The sequence below is a fragment of the Abrus precatorius genome, unplaced genomic scaffold (assembly GCF_003935025.1).
Source record: "Abrus precatorius isolate BTA unplaced genomic scaffold, Abrus_2018 Scaffold6, whole genome shotgun sequence".
NCBI lineage: Eukaryota > Viridiplantae > Streptophyta > Magnoliopsida > Fabales > Fabaceae > Abrus > Abrus precatorius.
The window spans coordinates 23,786,995-23,810,654 of NW_020874406.1; the positions used below are offsets into that span (position 1 = coordinate 23,786,995).

The 23,660-nt window shown below is 28.4% G+C and overlaps 3 protein-coding genes across 3 annotated transcripts; all 3 read left to right on the plus strand.

The window, feature by feature from the left end:
- Positions 1-1,712: 1,712 nt before the first annotated feature.
- On the plus strand, positions 1,713-5,435 carry LOC113868489 (lipase-like). Its single transcript, XM_027504113.1, has 8 exons — positions 1,713-2,524; positions 2,642-2,736; positions 2,839-2,942; positions 3,061-3,161; positions 3,270-3,370; positions 3,687-4,124; positions 4,233-4,364; positions 5,019-5,435. Exons 1-8 carry the CDS (start codon positions 2,282-2,284, stop codon positions 5,176-5,178), a joined length of 1,374 nt encoding a protein of 457 aa, XP_027359914.1. The 5' UTR covers positions 1,713-2,281; the 3' UTR covers positions 5,179-5,435.
- An 823-nt stretch (positions 5,436-6,258) lies between these two features.
- Positions 6,259-10,428, plus strand: LOC113870436 (lipase-like). Its single transcript, XM_027507029.1, has 8 exons — positions 6,259-6,510; positions 6,619-6,713; positions 8,044-8,147; positions 8,295-8,395; positions 8,481-8,584; positions 9,369-9,806; positions 10,053-10,184; positions 10,290-10,428. The coding sequence occupies exons 1-8, from the start codon at positions 6,259-6,261 to the stop codon at positions 10,426-10,428; spliced, it is 1,365 nt and encodes a 454-aa protein (XP_027362830.1).
- A 6,489-nt stretch (positions 10,429-16,917) lies between these two features.
- Positions 16,918-21,755, plus strand: LOC113870437 (L-tryptophan--pyruvate aminotransferase 1-like). Its single transcript, XM_027507030.1, has 5 exons — positions 16,918-17,009; positions 17,158-17,458; positions 19,872-20,155; positions 21,157-21,458; positions 21,562-21,755. The coding sequence occupies exons 1-5, from the start codon at positions 16,918-16,920 to the stop codon at positions 21,753-21,755; spliced, it is 1,173 nt and encodes a 390-aa protein (XP_027362831.1).
- The last annotated feature ends 1,905 nt before the right edge of the window (positions 21,756-23,660 follow it).

The window sequence follows — 23,660 nt, forward strand, 5'->3', positions numbered from 1 at the left end:
ATGCAATATATTAACATAGACTTTTCCATATTTGATTCTACAATGGTCATTACATAAGCATGCACGATAAACTTTAAACGAGGATTTAAAATTTAAACATATCACCATATGAATCAATAAAAGTAACATTTTTTTTAAATATTAGAGTAAAATTTATTGATATTAACAAATATCAATAAAAGTAATTTACATGCATTTTTACTATTTTTCAAGTTAACTTTCTTGATGTAACTTTACACTAATTTTTGTACTAGTTATTTTATCTATTTTGACTTTATTAAATTTGTCTTTATTTTAAAGTTATATGTTGTTTATATTTTGAGTTTTTCGTGCATAATTATTACTTGTGATTTTTGAGTTGTACACAAATAATTATTTCCTTTTTTAAAAAATTTAGAGTTATAATTTTTTTTTCTAATATGAATGACTTTTATTTTTTCATATAAAACTTTATTTAATTCGTAAAACTGATCATTAAGCCACAATGCCATGTGCACACTACTCTAATATCATTCACACAGTGATAGACTTATCTCGTATTTTCGTAAATGCTCAACTTAACAAAGTTGTGTATTGATTAAAATGCTTGAAGGTAAAAAACCTCCCATCACAAATAGTGATAGGTGACTTGCCTCAAACCACAAAACTAATTTTAAGAGATACATTCTTCAAAATTTCAAAGAAATATGATACACCATATTTGTATGTGTAAAAAATATTTAGGTTTAGAAAAAGTAGATTTATTATAATTTTGTAAGTGGGAATCTTGTCCCTTAATTTGAGCTGTTGACAAAAATCAATAGCCAAGATATGTCAAAATTGATAACCTAAAACTAATTTTCTAATGTATTAAAATTCAAACGTCAACAGGTGCGAGTAACACTATGTTAACGATTGAAATAAGAATAAAATCAAACGTGTAATAAGTAATAGAATAATGTCTTCGATGTTTAAGATGCTAATCAACTTAGTTTATGCAGCAACTCAAGTCAAAATCTTCGAAACTTCCACAATTTGAATAAGATGGGTGCTCATTTCTTTCCTCCTTTTGTAAAAGGGAGCTAATGTTTAATTGTTTATTAATTGTAGTCCATAGAAATAACACGGAACATGCATGTGCTACTCAATCATCACATCGATATGCCCAAAATGACCAACCTTTTTGTTGAAGTCGTGTATGCTACGCTCTATTTGTCGGTCTATTTGTAGTTCAACATCTCTGAAGGGATACTAAAATCAAATGTTTGATTTTAACTATAATCTTTAAAACAATAATTATATACATATATTTTCATTCGATAAGATGTGTTGAATATCCATCAAATTCCATCCCATCCCATCCCGAGGTCCAATAATACCTGGTAAAACTCACACGTTCTAATAATGTGCCAATCCACAATCCTGAAAGCGCGTTGGGAGTGGAATAGCCAACAACCAGCCAACAACATGCATTTATTACTACAATATTTGACTTGATTTTGTTGTTTGGGGTGGAACGCTCAATTCCAACACTGAATGGATAAGATGAATACAGTTGAAGGTTGGTTTGAAGCTACGAATCTTCCAGCTGTTACAGCACACCACCTGGAAAGAAACGCCTAGAAGCTCAATTAACACAATACCACACGTTCAAATTCACCCAACAAAAGTTCACCTACTTTTTCTATTTTTAATTGTCCATTTTTTTACCCTAGTTTATAGCCGAATATTTGGTTTTATTTTGGATATAGATTCTGTTCAATTTAATGGTGCCACATTGACTATTTTGGTATGCACAGCACCCCAAGGACGAGTGTCATGCTCCCAAACCGGCCCCTTCTTTTTCGGGATTCAATTTTTTAAAATTTTATATATTTAATTTTAATAAAATTGTTTATAAATATTCTTCTAGTTTTCTCAGCCACATGGACAAATAAAGAATAGAGAAAGGGTGAGCCAATTGTGAGGTAGAAAACGAAGAAATTGTGGGAAAAGCTTTCATTCAAAGTCTGAAGCAAGCAAATCCGTGTATATATAAATATAAAGCTTAAGAAGAAACCCTCTTGGGCCTTTCTGGAGTCCCCATTTTTCCTTGTATACGGTTTCAACTATGATGAAAATTAATGTTATATTTATGTAAAAGGGTGCGTCTCTGTATGTTTCAGGGGTTGAAACGATTTTGGATTTTAACCCTTTAAACTGCTGCAAGGAGCCTTCTTTTGCGGTTTTCTCTTTTTGAGGCTAAAGAAGGCTCTTGCGCGTTCGGGAAGAGGCCGTTGATTTTGTAAAAAGAAGGGAGAAAATGATCAGATTATGGATTTCGTATCTGCAATTGGTGGAGCTGTTTGTGAGCTCGTTGGTTCATTTGCTTTATGGGTTTTACATATTTAGCTCTGCTGTTGCTGGAGATCTCTCACAGGTGCTCAATGAATATTTTCACAAGCCTAATGTGAATCCTGAGGTCAAAGGGGGTGGAAGAGAAGCCAATGCTAATGATCTGCCTCCTATTGTGTTGGTTCATGGAATTTTTGGATTTGGCAAAGGGGTGAGTCTTATTGTTTTTCTTTTCGTTGTTTTAATTGTCAGTTTCGGTGTTTTATGATGGATGTCGTTCCATTACTCTCTGGGTGGTTGATTTATGTTTGCCATGTTGTTTTCTTAGAGATTGGGAGGTTTATCGTACTTTGCTGGGGCAGAGAAGAAAGATGAAAGGGTTCTTGTACCTGATTTGGGGTCTTTAACTAGTGTCTATGATAGGTGAGTTATTGAGGCGTAAAAGCTTGGTCTTTATGTTCAAGTCATCGGTTTTGTTTTGTTTTTGCAACAAAATTAAAAGCTCTTTTTTTTTTATTGTCTCAGGGCTCGAGAATTGTTCTATTATTTGAAAGGTGGACAAGTTGATTACGGTGAAGAGCACAGCAATGCTTGTGGACACTCGCAGTTTGGACGAATCTACGAACTAGGTTCGGAGATCTTTATGTTATGTTTGTTGTTGTTGCTTTTAGTTTTGTTTTCCCTTTTCCCCCTTTATAGTTTTCTAATATTTTATGAAAATGTGTTTTGTTTGTAATTGGGATGCAGGGAACTACCCTGAGTGGGACGAGGATCATCCTATTCATTTTGTTGGGCACTCAGCTGGAGCACAAGTTGTTCGTGTCTTGCAACAAATGCTTGCTGATAAGGTTGGTCCTAGTGATCTATGTAGTTTTCTCTTATGAAGGTTTCTGTTTATTTATGTATTTATTCTGGTTTCCAAAATTTGAATAGTTTGATATTCATTTTGTCTTTAGGCATTCAAGGGGTATGATACTTCAGAGAACTGGGTATTAAGTATCACTTCCTTATCAGGAGCATTTAATGGGACTACAAGAACCTACTCAGATGGCATGCAGTGAGTTCTAATAAGCATTTTTTTATGCTTAAATTTAGAACTACTATTATTATAGGCTTGAAATGGAGTGTTTGAGAGAGCATGTAATGACCGGAATAAAAATGAAATGAAAAACAAATAATGATAATAGGGACGAAACATTTTGAAGTTTATCTGGCTGTGCTGCTTCGTGAGCTTTTCAACAAACAGCACGATAATTATGGCCTAAATTCTCCATTGTTTACATTCATCAATATCTTGCTAATTACCAATGTGTTAGGTAAATTTAGCAGACTGTGAATGCTAAGCTAGTCTCTACAATTTGAGTTTGTTTCAGGCCAGAAGACGGGAGAACAATGAAACCTATTTGCCTGCTACAGCTTTGCCGCATTGGCGTGATAATATATGATTGGTTTGACATTTCCTGGCTGAAGAACTACTACAATTTTGGGTTTGATCACTTTAACATGTCATGGAGAAAGATGGGTGTATGGGATCTTGTTGATTGCCTATTGGGGAATGCAGGTCCATTTGCTTCAGGAGATTGGATCCTCCCCGATCTTACAATTCAAGGGTCTATAAGAATCAACTACCATCTGCATACTTTTCCAAACACATACTACTTCAGCTACGCCACCAAGCGTACAACAAAGATCATGGGTTTTACAGTTCCTTCAAGTATAGTTGGAATTCACCCCTTGCTTTTCGTAAGAGTTTTGCAGATGTGCCAGTGGCGCCATCCTTCAGATGTTCCTCCTCCTTATAAAGGATACAGGTGGGTTCTTATATGCAATAGATACTATTTTTACCTTCCTTTGGTAATACCCCAATTGTAATTTTGATTAAGCTTAATCAATCAAGTATTATGTCATTGCTTGTGCAGGGATGAGGACTGGCAAGACAATGATGGGGCACTAAATACAATATCCATGACTCATCCTCGCCTCCCAATTGAACACCCTAATTGCTTGGTTGAAAAGGATTCGGACTGCCAACCCGTACAAACTGGCATCTGGTCTGTAAAACTACCATCTTGTTCTTTTTGTCCAATAGTAATACATAACTTAATCAAAACTGCTTCCTTAGAGCTTGGCTTTGCATTATTTCCTTATATATAAAATTATATGGTCTACAACTATTAAAGTTTATTAACCAATTGTTGCCATTTTTCTAGCTTTTATTGTACAGTATGGTTTGGACAAATTGAATTGGTTAACAGGAGATTATTGTAGTACAGTGCCCTCATTTTGTTAGTTGAATTGAAGTTTAATTAATATATATATATATATATATATATATATCATGTTATCCCCCAAAAAGAATAGATATATGTTGCTGACAGAATCAGATAATTGACTAGACTATCGAATTTATATTCTGATATTTGGAAATTTTTAATCGCTATACTTATGTTCCATTAATTTTTGAATTTTTGTTTTTATGCATTTCCTTTAATGAATTTTGAGTCCCTTCCATTAGTAAAGTCAGAAAAACTAGGGGACCGTTCGTACCAGTTTATTTTACATACCAGATAGGGTATTCTGATTGCAATCTACCCATTGAGTAATGTGAAATATTGAAATTTAAGATTTATTTATTTTAAATTGACCTGTGTATCATTTGTTGAGAAATTATTGTGTACTCAATTTATGGTATTTTGATGAAACAGGTACTACAAGTACGTGGAGGGTGATCACATACTATTCATTATTAATCGGGAGAGAGCCGGAGTGCAGTTTGACTTAATCTATGACAGCATTTTCCAACGCTGTAGGAAGCACGCATTTAGAAAGAACCCTCCAACATTACCTAATGAAGTGCATCACTAGCTCTACATTTTTTACTCTCCCTTATTCAATTAAAAGAGATATATGAAAAAACAAAATTAAAAAATAGGCCATTCATTCCGTTAGATGCCCCTTCTTCACCTTTCTAAATGTAAATTTTACCCCACGATTTCCCTTATTTTTATACCATTTCTGCAATTTGTAGGACTCGGATATTTTAAGCCTTAGTCAATAGGTTGTCACAAACTTTATAGTGTACACAATCTTCTTAATATTAATATCATGAATTGTTCAAGCTTCCTAGGCACGTGCCACGTATTTTTTAGCATTGCTATTGTTCTACGGAACCTCTTCAATATCACAATTATAATAGCCAAACCATTTATTTTTTATAAACGTATTCTGAAGCCGGATCATAATATTACCCCAAGAAAGAAGAATAAAGAAAGACGAGCTATTGTGTACCCGTGGAGTATACAATTTCAATTTATTGATTTCGAATTAGAGTGTTCAAGAATTTTTCTAAATTTCTAAATTGATTTCAAAAAATATAAATTGAATAAATCGTTGATCCATTTCCCCCTTAAAGTTACATTTATTATCGGTTCAGTTCAATTTTTAGCTTTTTTTATGATTAGATTTGAGTGATTATTTATCTAGAAATTGATCCAAATAGAATGACCGACGATTTTGTTGTCTAGTTTTTAGGGTGCATATTCCCCTGGTGCAATGAAAGGTGTCACAGCCAAGGTAAACTAGTCGTTGTAACTCTTCTTGTGGACAACTAAAGATTGGAGAAAATTATACCTTTGTGATTGGTCATTCGGTAAGAAACGAAGAAAATGTGAGAACAGACCATTTTCAAAGTAGGTGTAGGAGTTCAATGTAACTATGTCATATTTTTATAAGCTTGTATTATATGGCTTTATAGAGAAGCATAGAGGAAATTTTGGCGTATTATAATCTTCAATTGTTGACACAGTTTTTGCATTGAGCTCTTTTAACTGCACCAAACAGGCTTGTTTTGGGGGGTTTATTGCCGATAAAAGAATGCTTTGGTGTTTTGGTTTTTGTAACTTGTTAGTTGTTTTTATTCATCTTGTGGGTGTTGATCCTACAAAAATGATCACACTATGGATTAATTATCAGGAGTTGGTGGAGCTACTTGTGAGCTCATTGGTTCTTCTACTTTATGGGTTTTACCTTTTAAGGTCATTTATTGTTGCTGGAGATCTCTCACGGGGTGACGTTGAAAATGTTGAGGTCCAAAAGGAAGTGCCGAAAGGAGAAAGAGAAACCCATGGCCATGATGATGATCTACCTCCTATTGTGTTGGTTCATGGCTATTTTGGACTTGGGTCATTTGGCAAAGGGGTGAGCCCAGTGTGTTTTTACCCCTTCTTTAGGCCTTAAATTCACTTTTTCTTGTAATAATGAATAATTGAATACCCTCCATTTCTTTGACAAAATCGTCTTTATCAGAGATTAGGTGCTTTATCCCACTTTGCTGAAGTAGTGCACAAAGATCAAAGGGTTCTCACCCCTCATTTGGGGTCTTTGACCAGTATCTATGATAGGTAAGTTATTTGCTCTAGACAACGCTAGAACATAAAAAAAGGCCAACCAAAACCAATTGAGGGAGCCAATTTTTTTCCTTTTCTTTTCTGAATACCACAGTACAACTTTTGCTAAAATAATTAGCAAATGCACGTCCATTCATAATTTAATTATTTATTTAAGGTTTAAGCATGTTTCTAATATTTAAAATATGATATTTTTTAAATTAATACTTATTTATATTTTATTTATTTGAAGTTCTTGAAAACTTAAAAAAAATGTATTTTTGTTCTTGATAAAGATTAAAAATACACTATTTTATTGATTAAAAAAAATTAAATAACATTTAAATGGAGAAAAAGCACATTTTTCATTTAAAATGTAATTATTTCATTTATTTAATATTGTATACCTACTTATTTATTATCTATACTAAATTTGTTCAACATAAATGACCTCATGCCATTTTTATTTTAATTCCATAATATTTAATTATTACTTCCTATCTATTTATTTAATCTTCCATCATATATTTATCTATAATATATATTAATTTTTTTCCTATTTATCACATGATAATTTTCTTAATTTTGGCTTTTATTTTTCAAATATATTTGTTTTACTTTCTTATTTGACCTTCCATTTTTTCCCTTGAATATATACTGTCTTTTCTTTATTTTCTAGCCTTCTTTTAGAGTAACAAATAAAGGGTGCTATTTTTCGATAATTTATATGTAGTACATACACCCTTAAGACATTTTTAAAAATCTAAAAATAAAAAACCATATAGTTTGTTTATATCATAAAAAGTCATTTAATAAGTAAAAAAAATTCAACGACTTTACATAATACCGCTTACTATATATATATATATATATATAACAAATTATGAAATCATTATGCTGGAATATTATTATGCTTTAAGTTAGAATTTCCTTATACAATTCATAAATGATATCTATATAATTGGAGTTATACGATAAAAATTTTAAATGTACAATATTTATGGTAAAGCACTTGCAGATTTATATATCGCGCGGCAGAAGGTTGTATTATAAAATTGTTTCGAACAAACTATCATTTTATAATAAAAGATTATAATCATCGCCAAAAAAAATTATAAAAACATGTCATTATAATTTGAATTTTACATTTTCTTTTTTATGTAAAAGTCGTGTACTGCTTGTTTAATTTACAAGAATAATCAATTTCACACACTATAATTCACGTTTGAATGTAAAATATGCATTTGAAATTATTTTAAATAAACATATCAACTACATTCAATGATTAAAAATAAATTATATAGAAATTAATTTAACTAAAATTTACAGAGAGTTTTTGTGTCAGAGCTCGTGAATTGTTCTATTACTTAAAAGGTGGCCAAGTCGATTACGAGGAAGAACACAGCAAGGCTTGCGGGCACTCTCAGTTTGGACGAATCTACCAACGAGGTTCGAAGACACGTTACATATTAGAAAACTATTTCTGTACAAAAGAAACATTGACATCTAAGTGAAGGGTTAATGTCATGTATTCACATGAGATGATACGTTCTCAAAGGGAGATTTGTTTGTGTAAAATTGTAAACTGGAATGCAGGGCAGTATCCAAAGTGGGACGAGGATCACCCTGTTCACTTTGTTGGTCACTCAGCTGGAGCACAAGTTGTTCGTGTCTTGCAACAAATGCTTGCTGATAAGGTTGCTTGTTATTTGTCAAGTCATCATATATTTTGTTATTTCCCCCTTCAAACACAAGATAATTTGATTTTCAAATTGTCTCCAGGCGTTCAAGGGGTATGAAAACACTTCAGAGAACTGGATATTAAGTGTAATATCTCTTTCAGGAGCATTTAATGGGACTACAAGGACCTATATAGATGGCATGCGGTGAGTTCTTGTTCCCTTTTTGCCTATGGTTTGCTTCACAAAACTGGCCGGTACTTTAGCTTTCTGAACTTAACTATCAAATTCTTACATTCATTATTTTTATCACATTATTTAATTATATCTTTTGTTTTCTTTCTTTTCTCTGTATCTCTTTCTTTCTTCACTCACTTTGCAGCTAAAAAGTGAGCGTGAAAGAATAGTTTTCTTAACTCTTATTGGCTTGAAATGTTTTGAGGAAGGAAAATAATGTAATAGTCTTACAAAAAAAAATGATTAAGGAAAAAAAACAGATTTTGTTAACAAGTGTTGTAAAGTCAATTTTAAGCTCATATTGTTCTTGTATATAAAAAACAAAAAAATAAAACGTCTCACTTTTTAAATTGAAATATTTTCTTGTATATGAAAAATGCGTATGTATATATTTTCTTTTCCATTACTGAGGTAGTAATGGGATAAAGACAATATTAAATTTCCCATTAAAACAAGGTTAACAAATTAATAATTTTAAAAAAAAATCATATTAGGTGTAAATGGAAAATCATAATTAAAATATATCAATAACACTCTGGCAAGGAGCTTGTTTCAGGAGATTATACACTAGCTTCAGTAACTTGCCTTACCTAAATTTTAAGATATTATAAATTATAACAAAATTATTATATGGGCTAAAATTTTCTTTACTCACATTTGTCAACATTTTGCTAATTACCAAAAAGTTACTCATAATTATTAAATAATAAAATGTTACTGCTAAGCTAGTCACTACAATTTGAGCTTGTTGCAGGCCAGAAGATGGGAGAACATTGAAACCTATTTGTCTGTTACAACTTTGGCGCATTGGCGTGATAATTTATGATTGGCTTGACATTTCCCGGTTGAAGAACTGCTACAATTTTGGTTTAGATCACTTTAACATGTCATGGAAAAAGATGGGTATATTGGGTCTTGTTGATTGCCTATTAGGGAATGCAGGTCCATTTGCTTCAGGAGATTGGATCCTCCCCGATCTCACAATTCAAGGCTCTATAAGACTCAACTATCATCTCCACACATTTCCAAACACATACTACTTCAGCTATGCTACCAAGCGTTCTTGGAAAGTCATGGGTGTAACTGTTCATTCATGGATGCTTGGAATTCCCCCTTTGCTTTTCATAAGAGTTTTGCAGATGAGCCAGTGGCGTCATCCACCACATATTTCTCCCCCATATGAAGGCTACATGTGTGTTTCTATATGCATTAGATATTATTTTCACCTTCTAATGATGCTTAGCTTAGCAGATAAAAATTATGCTATTTTTAATTAGTCTATACAACATTCTACATAATAATAACAACAATAATTTTTATATTGATGCTATTGAATATTATAATTTTAACTAAAAATTGTTATTTATTAAGTTTTAATTACGTGCAAAGCTATACAAGCTAAAAAAATTGAACTCATGCAACTTAATTGGGTGTGAAGGAATGAAGATTGGCAAGAAAATGATGGAGCACTAAACACAATATCCATGACTCATCCTCGCTTCCCAATTGAACATCCCAGCTGCTTGGTTGAGCAAGATTCAGACTGCGAACCTTTACAATCGGGCATCTGGTATATAAAATTTTTGTTGATATTTTTATATATACATAGCAGTGTATATTTTCTGCTGAGAAATGATTTTGCGCACTGATAAATTTTTGGTATTCGGTGAAACAGGTATTACAAGCTTGTAGAGGGTGATCACGTAGCATTCATTAGAGCAGGAGGGCCGTTTGATTTAATATATGACAGTATTTTCGAACGCTTGAAGAAGCATCTATTTAGGAAGAAACCTCGTACAGACAGTGCCTACTGAACTCTAATGCTAGCTTAGCACTTGTTACTATCGTAGCCCTAGGTCCTCGCAGTTTACACATTCTCGCATTCTTAAATAATTTTTTTAATATATTCAAAGTTATAGGATTTAATGTATTAAAAATTACATAATAATATTAAATACAATGATTTTAAATAATTTATTATTATTTATTAATTTTTATCATATATTCTTACATATACATTCAATTTTGATTAAATAATAATAGCACGTGCAAAAAAAAAAACTCTATGATAATGAAAAATTTTATGTCAATGTCTACAAGTAGACACCTCAAGATATTTTTATGGTGTATTTTTTGGAATGCATATATACAAAAAAAAAAAAGTAATTAAAAAATAATTATATATAATATCACATTAAGCGTCAAATTTTAGTTATTTAAATAACAAAATGTATAGGAATAATTATAATTTCACTAATGCATAGACTTACAGAAGTTTCCCTCCGTTTGTTTTTTTCGGGCGTACTTGGGTTCTGCCGAAAGTGTTGCAGATCGGCCCAAGCTTTATTCTTAAAATGACAATGTTTATTTTAGTACAATTTAGTTGATAGAAATTATTTGCATCCTGCTTAACTAATAAAGTAATTAAATGGTAGTTTGTATAACGATAATAAATATACGCATCAATACATAATCAAATATAATTTCTTAAATACTTTTAATTGCTTAAAAATAAATATTAAATAATTACATATATAATAATATTTTGAATAAAAATATTCTATTTTTATTTTTTAATAAATGCATTTAGTGCATATAATAATAAATAATTATTTTAATATATATTTAAAGATATACAATAAAAGTACACGTAATAATTTTTTTGTTAAAAATTAAAAAATTCAGCACATTAATAATAATATTATTTATTTTTAATATCTCGTATAACGCATTAATGCATCAGATTTTTACAAATTAAGCGTGAGTGACTTTTTAAGAAATTATTGTGTTGTAATTTTGAAATTATAATTTTTTTTTGTTTCTTTGCTTTCTTCTAAATAAAAAATATATTAAAAGCATTAATGAAAAATTTGTTGAAATTTTAAATATATTGAAAATGAAAAGAAAAAAGAAAACATATGAGTGCACATGTGCTGCCATGGGGGCCATATGCATGATGATTAACAGCACATGAGAATCACTTGGGGTGGGAGTCAAACAAATTCTCTTGTGTGCAAACACAAGTCATGTGTTCCGAACCAGGCCTGTCTCACCGGAGACAACATGTTTGTTTTTTATTTTCAAGCTGAAGCATTACCATGAGAAACCCAAAATTGATTCAACGTTATCCCTAAGTGGTTCTTGTCGCTTGGGGAAGTTCCAAAATTACCTTTTGTTCCTGCACTTAGTTCATGGTTCAGTTGATGACTGGAAATGGTTAAGTTGAACCCAGGCACCACTTGAATGAGGCTTGTTCTAAGGGGGGAAGTTTTTCAAAAGGAAATTAACCATGTTTTATTGATACAAGTCAATCATGTTCGTAATTAACAAGATGCTTTCCAAAATATATTTCATTAATCACTTTTGTCACAATACGTACATTTGTATGTTTGTTGCCTTGTGATCCATCATTGCTGGTTGACTGGATCTTGCATCATCAACATAATTTTAGCCTAATTTGATTGGTCGCCAAATTAATCATTCAAAATTAATCAAATTCAGTCAGAGTAGAATCTAGCTCACTCTAAGAATTATTCTTCTCAATAAGAACTTCGAAAGCCTAATCAGTGAATGAAAAAAGGAAAAAAATAATATATATATATATATATATAAGTTCACATAATTTGAATATTGGTAAATATATTATTTAAATTTTAAAATATTTTATACATTAAAATAAAGTAATAAGGTAAAATAATTTTTAAATTTTATTAAATTAAAAAATAATGTAAAAAACTACTTTATATAATAAAAAAAATTTTAAAAATAATTTCATTTAAAATCACTCTAAAAATACTTATGGTAAAAAATAATCCTCAAATTAAATATAAAAGTAGATAAGCTGTTCAGTTAAGATTGAATACCAATATTGATTGTTTTTAAAAGAAATCCTTTCAATATTTTTTATGGAACTTACTTTTATGGCTTCAATTTAATACTAATATATTCGAAATAAAACTAGATTTTGTTTGATAAAAAAGGATGGAAGGGAAGAAATTATATTAAATTTTATTTTCGTCGAGTTCCCAGGTTGGGCATCCATACATACGAAGATTATATGGGTATACTTAAAAAAAAACGATATATATATATATATATATATATATATATATATGAATAAAAATTATATGGGTATACTTAAAAAAAACGATATTCATTAATAATTTTATATTGATGTGTGTGTGTGTGTATATATATATATATATATGAATAAAAATAACTCCCGCCAATTTATCTAGGTGATTTACAAAATTGATTTTATTGATATGCTGTTTTATTTATTAGGTATGCATAAAAAAATGCGACTTACTTTATTTTTTATATATAAATCCTATAAATTGTATATAAAAATTAAATATATGTAAATAATATCTTTAGCACGTAATTAATAAATTCAGTTTATTATATAACTAAATGCATAAAATAAAATTCTATAAAAACATATTTAGACTAATTTGTTAACTCATAATTTTTTAAAATAAATTTAGAATTATGTTCATATACATTTAAGTTTTTGAACTTATTTTAATCTGTAGATTTTGTTTCAGTAAAACGTTATGTGAATGATTAAAAGAATATTTTTATATATACTTAAAATTAAAATATTACATAATTGTTTATTTTACGTAAGGATAAACTTAAAAGTTCATAAATACGTTATTTACATATATTTATGAATTTATATGTAATGTAAATAATATCTTCAATTCGTAATTAATAAATTCAGTTTATTATATAACTAAATGCATAAAATAAAATTCTATAAACAAATATTTAGATTAATTTGTTAACTCATAATTTTAATAAATAAATTTAGAAATATGTTCATATACATTTAAGTTTTTGTACTTATTTTAATCTATAGATTTTATTACAGCTAAACGTTCTATGAATGATTAAAAGAATACTTTTAAATATATACTTAAAATTAAAATATTACATAATTGTTTATTTTAAGTAAGGATAAACTTAAAAATTCATAAATACGTTATTTACATATATTTATGAATTTATATGTATTATATTAATTTACATTTAAATTTTTATTTTAAAATAATTTTAAAACTACATTTATTCTAAATAATAAAAAAAAAGAAACTTTTTTAAGTTTAGATTTTAGCATTTATTGAGGTAGTTAATTTATGACAGTGGCTTTTTATATTCAATAATTAAATATATTTATATGATAGGCTATACACCGAATAATAAATAATTATAATCAATGAATATAATATTTAATAATATTATTTACATTCATCATATTTGAATAAATTTTAAATTTAATAGTATTTTGCAGTCAAATTTATTTAACATGGAATACTAAATACATTATTATAAGTGATGAATATACCATTTAACAATATTACTGTAATTATAAATTTAAATTAATAAATATAATATTCAATGCTGATGTGAAATTGATTATTTATACAGAATAGATTTCAATTAGTGCACTGTATTTGGGAAGTTATTTATATGGTTTATGACTTATTTAATTAATTTACAAGGTCATTTGACCAAATAAAAGCATTTGGTAAGTGAATTTATATTATTAACTAGTAACATTTTTTTTCATACGCTGCTTAAAATATTATTTACACGTATAGTTTATTTGTTCTTATGGAATGTTTATTTAAATTCCTAATTTATTGCCTTATTTAATATTATTATATATTTTTATTTAATATTATATAATTTATTTGAAATATTATACTAATTTTATTTTTTTAATGAAGTATTTGACTTTAAATATTTTAATGAAGTATTTATATATATATATATATATATATATATATATATATATATATATGTGTGTGTGTGTGTGTGTCTGTCTGTTAAAAAAAATATATTTCTATACCCTTTTTTTTTTATATTTCTATACCCTTTTTTTTATAAGCTAGTTCGATAAATTATTTGAATAATTTATCCTAAAAAATCAGCTAAAATCAGCCTTTTAACCTTTTAATAAACATAGCCTATAATTTTTTAAATATATTTGATAAATTATTTAACTTGGAAGCATGTTGGACAAAAAATAAAAATATTTTTTAATACATGCTTATTCCACTATTTTATAATTTGTTCTTACGCTAACTATTTTTCAGTAACGGTTTCAACTCATTATTATTATTATTGAAAAAAATTCTTTATTGCCTTGTTAAATATAATATTGTGTTTTTACACTATTTAAAATTTTTAATTATTTTAAAAAAATGATAAGGAGAATATATTTAATAAGCAGTTAGCTGAAAGTTTATTTTATTACTTGAAAATTTTGTTTAATAGAATAATATTATTTATTGAAGTAACTGAAATAAGTAGTTAGTAGTGTTTTTTTCTAATGCTATTGATATTAGCAGGTTTTTTTACTAACTGAACGTGATTTTGACAAATTTCTCCCTATTGTTTTTAACTAATTTCTTTTTATCTGTTTAATTTCTTAAACTTTATTGTTTTATTTTTTTTTTGTTGCCTTAAAAATGAAAAAATAGGTCATAAATAATAAAAAAAAAATATATGTCACGATACTCATTATTTTAGAAAATAATAAATTATTAATGTCTTAAAATTATTTAAGAAAGTCATAAAATTTTATTTTTATTACAAAATATTTAGAAATAAAAATAAAATTGAATTTTATCATCTATATTTAAATATAATTGAAGAATTTAAATAAATAAAACATACTAAAATCTAAAATTTTAATGTGCTTAATTATGATACCTTTATTTGACATTTTTTCATTTATTAACTATTCCTATCTTATTTGTTTTTGCCTAATAGACCCATAAAAGGTCAAAAATAAATTATAAATTCTCTTATATATATATATATATATATATATATATATATATTCTATCATAAATTCCTTAATTAAATATTATTTCTTTAAACTTATCCATAGAATTTGGGGACTGGCCTTTAGGAACATGTATCGTTAATATTATTTTACTTTATTTATTTTCCTGTCAATAGTCCCGGTTTCAACTTCTCATTGATTGAAAGAAGATTCCAATCAAGAGATTCTATTGTTATGGTAAATATTTATTTTAGGTCTCTAATTAAATAAATAAGGTTCCTAAAAAAATTATATATTATTAATATTTTCTCACAAAAAATATTAATTGGTTAACATGTAATATGAAAAATAATTTTTTTTCTTAAAATAAATCCTTTCAACATTTTCTCTCTCTTAATTAATATTTATTTATTTATATTTTATATTATTAAACATTTTAAACGATAGACTCAAAAAAATTATTATTTTTGTCACACTATAAAGAAATGTCATTTACTAACACTTTATTGTTAAATTAGCCATTGTTAATACATGCTTTCTCTAACAAAAATTAATTTTTTAGCACAAAGATTATAAGCTTATGCTAATAATATTCAATTATATAAAAAATTAAAATATTTTTAAAAGTATGTATATAGAATAACAGTTATGATTCATCTAATGACCATTACTTTATTTTTTAGTTCGATTTTTTAGTTTGGTTGGTATGCAATTTCAACCAACATTTGTCCTCACTCTCCATAAGACATTGTTATTGTTGGATATTTTATTTAATTGGTTTATCAATTTTCTTAACCAAAATTAAAGTGTTTGATAAAATGATTTTCAGCAAAAAGAAAATATTTTCAAGTTTTATTTTATCTCTGTATATTAGATCTGAGTCATTACTCTTAAAAGACAACATTTTTAAAAATATCTTAAATAAACATATTTTTAATAGTTATTTTTTCTTCATTTATTTACATTAAACGTTTTTTCAATTTAATTTAAATTTTAAATTTGAAAAATTTGATAATTTTTGTTTTAAAAAATCATTTTTTTAAATTTAGATTTGATTAATACAATAAAATTATTATTATTATTATTATTATTATTATTATTATTATTATTATTATCATTTATAAATATTTATTTTTAATTTATTGAATTTAAAATTAACAATAATGCAATATAACTTTAATTTTTTTTACTTTAATAATATTTGTTAAATAAACGAAAAACTTACTGTTAACTTAGATTTTCAGCTTAATATATCACTTTTGTTTGGAAGCATAATCCATGCCTTGATAAAACTTGGGACGAGTTTCACGTGAAAAAATTCCTCCTAGAAATTAATGAGAGAAAAGGATAGAGTTTAGATTCACGCACCATCCACGTATCTCTCATGTGTATATATATATAATGCACATATCAGTCATCACACACCTAAGAAGCAGTCACACAGCTCTACCAAATAAGGGGAAACAAGAATCCCATTGTGAAACAAAAACAAGAGAATTCAAGAATGGTGGTCGTCAAGAACATCTTCCCTTGTTCCAATGGCACAACAATGCCCCTCTCCACTCTCTCATCCAATTCCTTCCTCGACCTTGAGAAGTAATTCATTGGCTCCTTTTCCTTTTGATCCTACTGTCATGTCATGTGTTTTATTATTATTATTATTATGGTTTTATTAACTTCAATCTTAGTTGTTCATATTTTGAAGTGAAGTTTAATGTTGATGTGAATTGTGGCATGACAACAGGGGTGATCCACTGGTGTTCGGGTCGTATTGGAGGAAGAAGAGTGAAGAGTGCACAGTGGTGATAAAAGGGTGTGAGTTGATGAGTTATTTGAGTGATCCAAGCAACGTGTGTTGGTACATGTTGGGAGAGCTAAGAGATGCAATAAAAAGGCTCCACAATGTGGTTGGCAATGCTGTCACCCAAGACAAACACATCGTGGTGGGGACTGGCGCCACTCAGCTCTTCCAAGCTGCTTTGTTTGCTCTCTCTTCAGAGGCTCCTCAACCCATCAACGTTGTCGCTGCTGCTCCATTTTACTCGGTGACTATACCCTTTTTTCTCTATATCCATTCACACGTCATTCAAACTTATCTTTTCATTTATGAAATTAAACATCATTTTAATTTTTAATTTCTTTTACTGAGTCATTACTTATTTCACATTTTTTTTGACAGTTACCTTATTTATTATGTCTATCTCTTCTTTCTTTCTTTCTTTTTTAAATAAATATTTAACATATTTTATTTATTTTAGCAGTTACGTTATTTATTATATCTATCCCTCCTTTCTTTCTTTTTTTAAATAAATATTTTTCACATGAAGAGCGTTTACCAAACAATTTCTTTAAGAAAAAGATAGTACACAAAAACACATGATTTAGATCCATTTGCCGCCATATACTATATATTTTAAACATCTTTGAAGAAATGTAACCATATTTGCACGAATTTGTTACTCTGGATTTAACAGTTCATGTTTTCGCTGATCAATTAACTATACATTATTGTTTTACCAAGAGAATGATTTGCATTTTGAAAATTGTTTCGAACTGTAACAAGTATGACTTATAATTTTTTATTCGCTTAGCATATTCAATGTTTTTTTACTAATATGAAACGCTTTCAGAACTGATTTCAGAATTGTTTTTATAATAATATGTGAGTTTAAATTGATTTAAGTTGAATATTTTTTAATGTTTAGGAGGAACAACAACCAATTTAAGAATAAAACCATGCAAAAAATGTTAAAAGTTGAATATTAAATCTTATTTTTTCATATTTATAATTTTCTAAATTTAAAAGATAAAAAATATTGTTTTTTTTTTTAAGATCACATGATAACTATTGTTTTGCAAAACTTCAAAATAAAAAATTTAAAAACTACTCTTATCCTTATCCAATATTTGAACATGAGAAAAAATTAATGAATAATTAAGAATATATTAAAAAAATTATGTCCCTAACGTTCTTCATTCCTAGAATTTTTTAATGATTAAAGTTTTGTCCGTTTATTTATTTAATTAAGTTGAAGAGGATAAAATTTAATTATGAAATTCAGTCAAAACCATTTGGTCAAAACTAGAATTGTGAAACCCACAGTCAAGTCGCCAAAAATTAAAGATCGATATTGACTTAAAAATTCAGAGCCTAACGGAAACGTAGAGCGAATTTCTGAGTCAAAATAATTTTTAAATGAGTATTTTTAAGAATTATTTTTAAATTTTTTTTTCTTATTTTGATCACTTGGCCTTTTTTGGCATCAATCATTTAATTTTTTAAATTTTACTTTTTTAATCTTATAAATCTATCTCTTTAATTTCATTTGATTTAATATTTATTAGTAATAATTGAAATATTTTTTTTTAAATTTATTCAGTTTAATACATTATAGATAAATTTTTTATGTAAAATTTATTTTAATTTAATAATACTAGTACATGAAAAATTCACTAGTTATTATGAAAAATACTAATGTTAAAATGTTTTATTAGGAAAAAATTATTTATGATAGTTTTATATCTTTAAAATAATAAATGTTTTTAATAAAAAATTATTTTTGGATACATAAATTTAATTTTAAGAGTTACGGTTACCAATTTTTTTTAAATTATAAAAATAATTTATTACTCTTGTAAATTATTGTATTAAATAAAATATTTCACATTGTATTAGAATAAGTTATTTTTTAATTCACTGTAATAAATTTTATAATGAAATATATAATATAAATACTCATTTAATAAGAATTTATTCAATAAATATTTAATTAAAGTGTATTTTCAATGGTAACGTTAGTATAAAATTAGGTGTTTAGTAGAGTTATCCCCTAAAGGAAAAAAAAGAATAGAAAATTATGGCAGTGTGAGTTGTCATGCATGGGAATCCATTGGCATTTGTTGTGAAAAAGCGTGTCTCTTGGCGATGCCTGTTGCCAAATTTCTCCGTTTTGGTAACCAACAAGAGCGGGCCTTTGATATGGCGGTTACAACTTAGAATACTGAGTTGACCTTGTTCCCTGTGACGCACCTGTACCGTGAGATATGCAATGCAATTGAAATTTCAAATGAAGCCTCTCAATGGTTTTTTGCCATTTTTGGGGGCCAAAAATGTGACAGACATGTCTTTTAGAAACACTAGGCATGTTTAGAAACATGCAACGAACACATCCATGTACACACATGAAGATGTTCAAACATGGGTAACATGGGTGTGTCTCTCTCGTGTCTACCAATTTGATAATCCCCTTTGGTCAACCTCACATCACAACATCATTGCTGTTAGTATTATTTTTTCTCATGGAAGGTACTTAATTTTCAAACGGAGAATCAGATCTAACGGTGTGTTTGATTTCATGAATATATATTCATGTTTATTTTATCACTACTAATTATAATTTTTATATTAAATTGACGTTTACAATGATTAATGTGTTTGAAGTTGAAATTATTATGCAGGAATACCAAGATGAGGTTGATGTTTTGCGTTCAGGGTTGTATCAATGGGGTGGTGATGCTGCTAAGTATGATAAAAATGAACCTTACATAGAAGTGGTGACCTCTCCAAACAACCCTGATGGAACTATTAGGGGACCTGTTGTTAGCTCTAAAGCTGAAGGGAAGCTGGTTCATGATTTTGCCTATTACTGGCCACATTACACTCCCATTACTCACAAGGCTGACCATGATATCATGCTCTTCACTTTCTCCAAATGCACTGGTCATGCTGGTTCCCGTGTTGGGTGAGTAGTTAGCCTAACAAAGATATAATATATATAAATACTGTTAATATTGATTTCTATTTAATATCCTTTGTCTTTATTTGTTTTTTTTTCTTTTATATTATATTTTTCACTGTTTTTCTATCTCTTTTAAGATATAAATACCTTAATAAATGTCAATAGAATATATTTTTCAATATAAAATTATTTCATTGTCTTCTTATACTAGTTTAAACAAACAATTTTTGAAATTCGATAAAAATATTTTCATAAATTTATTTTTAAAATGTTAATTATAATTAGAAGTGTGTGTTCAAGGTTTTATCATAAAATATGCATCATGATGAGAGAAATTGATATAAATATTTGGGCCAGATTTTTGTCCAATTTTAAGAAATTTTTAATTGGTTTGATTGGTTTTACCAATAACTTGACCAATTTTGAATTCAACCGATGAAACCCGCCAGTCCAATTCAATTTTTATTACAATGATTTACGGACGCTTATTGGAATTGTCAGTATATGACATGACACTACGGTCTGTATGACATAAAAGTGGTCTCGAATCTGGTTCTTGTCGTCCACTTCTTTCTCGTAAAAAAGCTAAATTTCAATAAATAGTGAACTGCTGATCTTCCCTTCAAATGTAATATTAAGTACAGCAGGCAAAATGGGTCACATAGGATTTGGATTTTAAATTTTAGGGTCGAGTTGATTTTGAGTTTTTTTTTATTAGACTTGTCTGAACAATATTCAATCGAGTTTAGGCTGACTAATGATTCTTTTGTGAAATATAGGTTTACCTTAAACTTAGAACTACTATTTTAAAATCAAAATAAAAAATAGACTTTTTTTTAATTCAGCAAAATTGGAAGCTTTAAATCACATTAATTTAATACGGATTGGATAGTTCATTTTGTGAGCTTTAATATTAAGCACTTGGAACCCCGTGCCATTGCTATGTGATTAATTAGTTCAAATATTCTTATTCAAATATGTTTGATTTTGAATTTGCTGGGAAGGTGGGCTATTGTGAAGGACATTGGAGTTGCCAAGAAGATGACCAGATATGTGCAAATGAGCTCCATTGGCGTGTCAAAAGAATCCCAAACTCGAGCTGCTAAGATCATTGGAGTGCTTTGTGATAGTTACCAAAACTTTGGGTCCGTGGAATCTGAGCTCTTCTTTGAATATAGCAAACGCATCTTGAGGGAAAGGTGGGAGAAATTGAGGCTAGTTATTGAACAAAGCAAGGTCTTCACTGTGGCCAAGTATCCAAGGGCGTATTGTAACTTCACTAATGAGACATCTGAAACATATCCTGGTAAGTTTTCTCCTTATTTCTTTTTCCCTTTTTATGTATATTTTATTTTCTACAACTTATTGTGTGGTTGTAATATGTATGTTTACTTTTCTAATTCTTTCAGGTTTTGCATGGTTGAAGTGCGAGGAGGGCATAGAAAACTGTGAGAATTATCTGGGAAAATTGAAGATCCGTGCTAGAGGAGGACAGCGATTTGGTGTTGATCCAAAGTATGCTAGGCTTAGCATGATGGGCAAGGACGATGAATTCATTGAACTATTGATTAGGCTCTCAAATGATAAAAAGGAACGTGAATAGATGTATTAAAAACTTAAGAGTAACGTTATTCTTAGAACACTTTTTCATAATATCATTTAGAAAAAAAAAGTGTTAGATATAATTAATGATGTGATAGAGAAAAAAAAAATAGTCGCAAAAAATCGTTATAAGAAAGTGTTAGTGAGAATAATGTTATTCTTTAAATTATGTTATGTAGTTATGATTGGAGTACCGCCTTATCACATCATTTAAAATATGTGATAAAGGATGAGTGACGTAGAAATAAAATAAAAAAATTATATGAATATTTCATAACAAAATTTAAATTTGTTTAGCTTGTGAGTTAATTTATAATGCATTTATTTTTGTCTAAAATTAAGTTTTTATTTTTTATTCTTGGACTTCTAAATCCAAAATAATATAATTATATATATATTTATAAGTCCAACCTGATTAATAAGTAATTAAGTTTTTTAGTATATTAATTATGAAGAAAGATATATTTATTTCAGCAATATATATATATATATATATATATATAATTAGTCTCTAATATTTAATTAAAGATATCTTTAGTGAAAAAAGTATAAAATATACATTAAAGTTTATTTAATGTGTTTGTTTATTTTTACATAAAAAATAAAGAAAATTATATGACATAAGAGATCCGGATATGTTCCAATTAATGCGAAAACTGAACGGCTTAATTTTATTTTTATTAAGTAAATCTAAATTTATTTAAATAAAAATTAAAATTTTCCCGCACTGTTGGGAAGAAGGTTCCCTTTCAGCCAAGCAATTAGCAAACTCGTTACCTTCATTAAGAGTATGATAAATAATAACCTCTCCTCTGTAGCTAGCGTCAGCTTAATAGTTTGCACAACGGGCTCAAATCTATTGAACTCATAAGACTTCTTAATCAACTCCAAGGCAACATAGAATATGTATGATAAATAATGTGGTCTACAATTGTAAAAAGGATTGCATTAATCTTGTCTTTTGATTCAATTTATTAAATGATTTTTAATTGAATTTAATAAAATTTGAGGGTGAGAATTAGAAACTGCACCCCCTCCTTGACGGATTCTCAGTCCCTTGAAGACTTCTTTCGGAACAGTGCTTAGTCCATCTAGAATCAAGGTACTAAACATTTTTCCTTTTTTGGTTCATGGTTTGAGAGGTTAAGAGATCCGAGTGTTATTTTAGGGATTGTAGGAATTGAATCCTTCTTCTCAACATTGCTTACATCTCCCAAGCTCAACATATGGACTCTCACGGATGTGCGCGCGCGCCTACATATAGATTGTAAATTAGGACAAAACATGGATAAAATTCTTCCGGTGTTTATTGTGTCGTTTTTCCAAAAAAACACTAGGTGTATTTCTTATTAACTACATCATCCTCTTTCTTTAAGTTTTCATAAATGGCATAAAAAAAATACACATTTTTGCTAATCTGTGATAATCTGTGACCATACAATAATTTCTCAAAAGAGAAGCCTTGGTTTTCTTCAAGAACTAGAAGCAGAAACCTTGCAAGTGCAAGATTGAAAAAACCAATTAATTCCAGTATAGAGAAAAATTAGAAAAAAAAAGTGGGCGGGAAATTTCCACTATGAAGTTGACAACTATCCAAGGTTCTGGAAATACATATTGCGATTAGACTGTTGAATAGCGCACAAGTGCATTACGGTTATAATGTTTTGTCGAAGTATACACAATCTGTTGGCCATTAAGCGCCATTGAACTCTTGTTTCCGGGACAGTAAGTGGAGCTATTTTTTTCTTTTCTTTTTTTAGCTAAACATCCAGATGAAAATTATCTATATTCTCTGAAGATAACCCATGTGTTACACGCACAACTTCAAGCATACAACACCCAACTTTACTTTTTGCCATTGACATGCAGTCAACTTCTTGAATTAATGGTACTCGGTTATCAACTA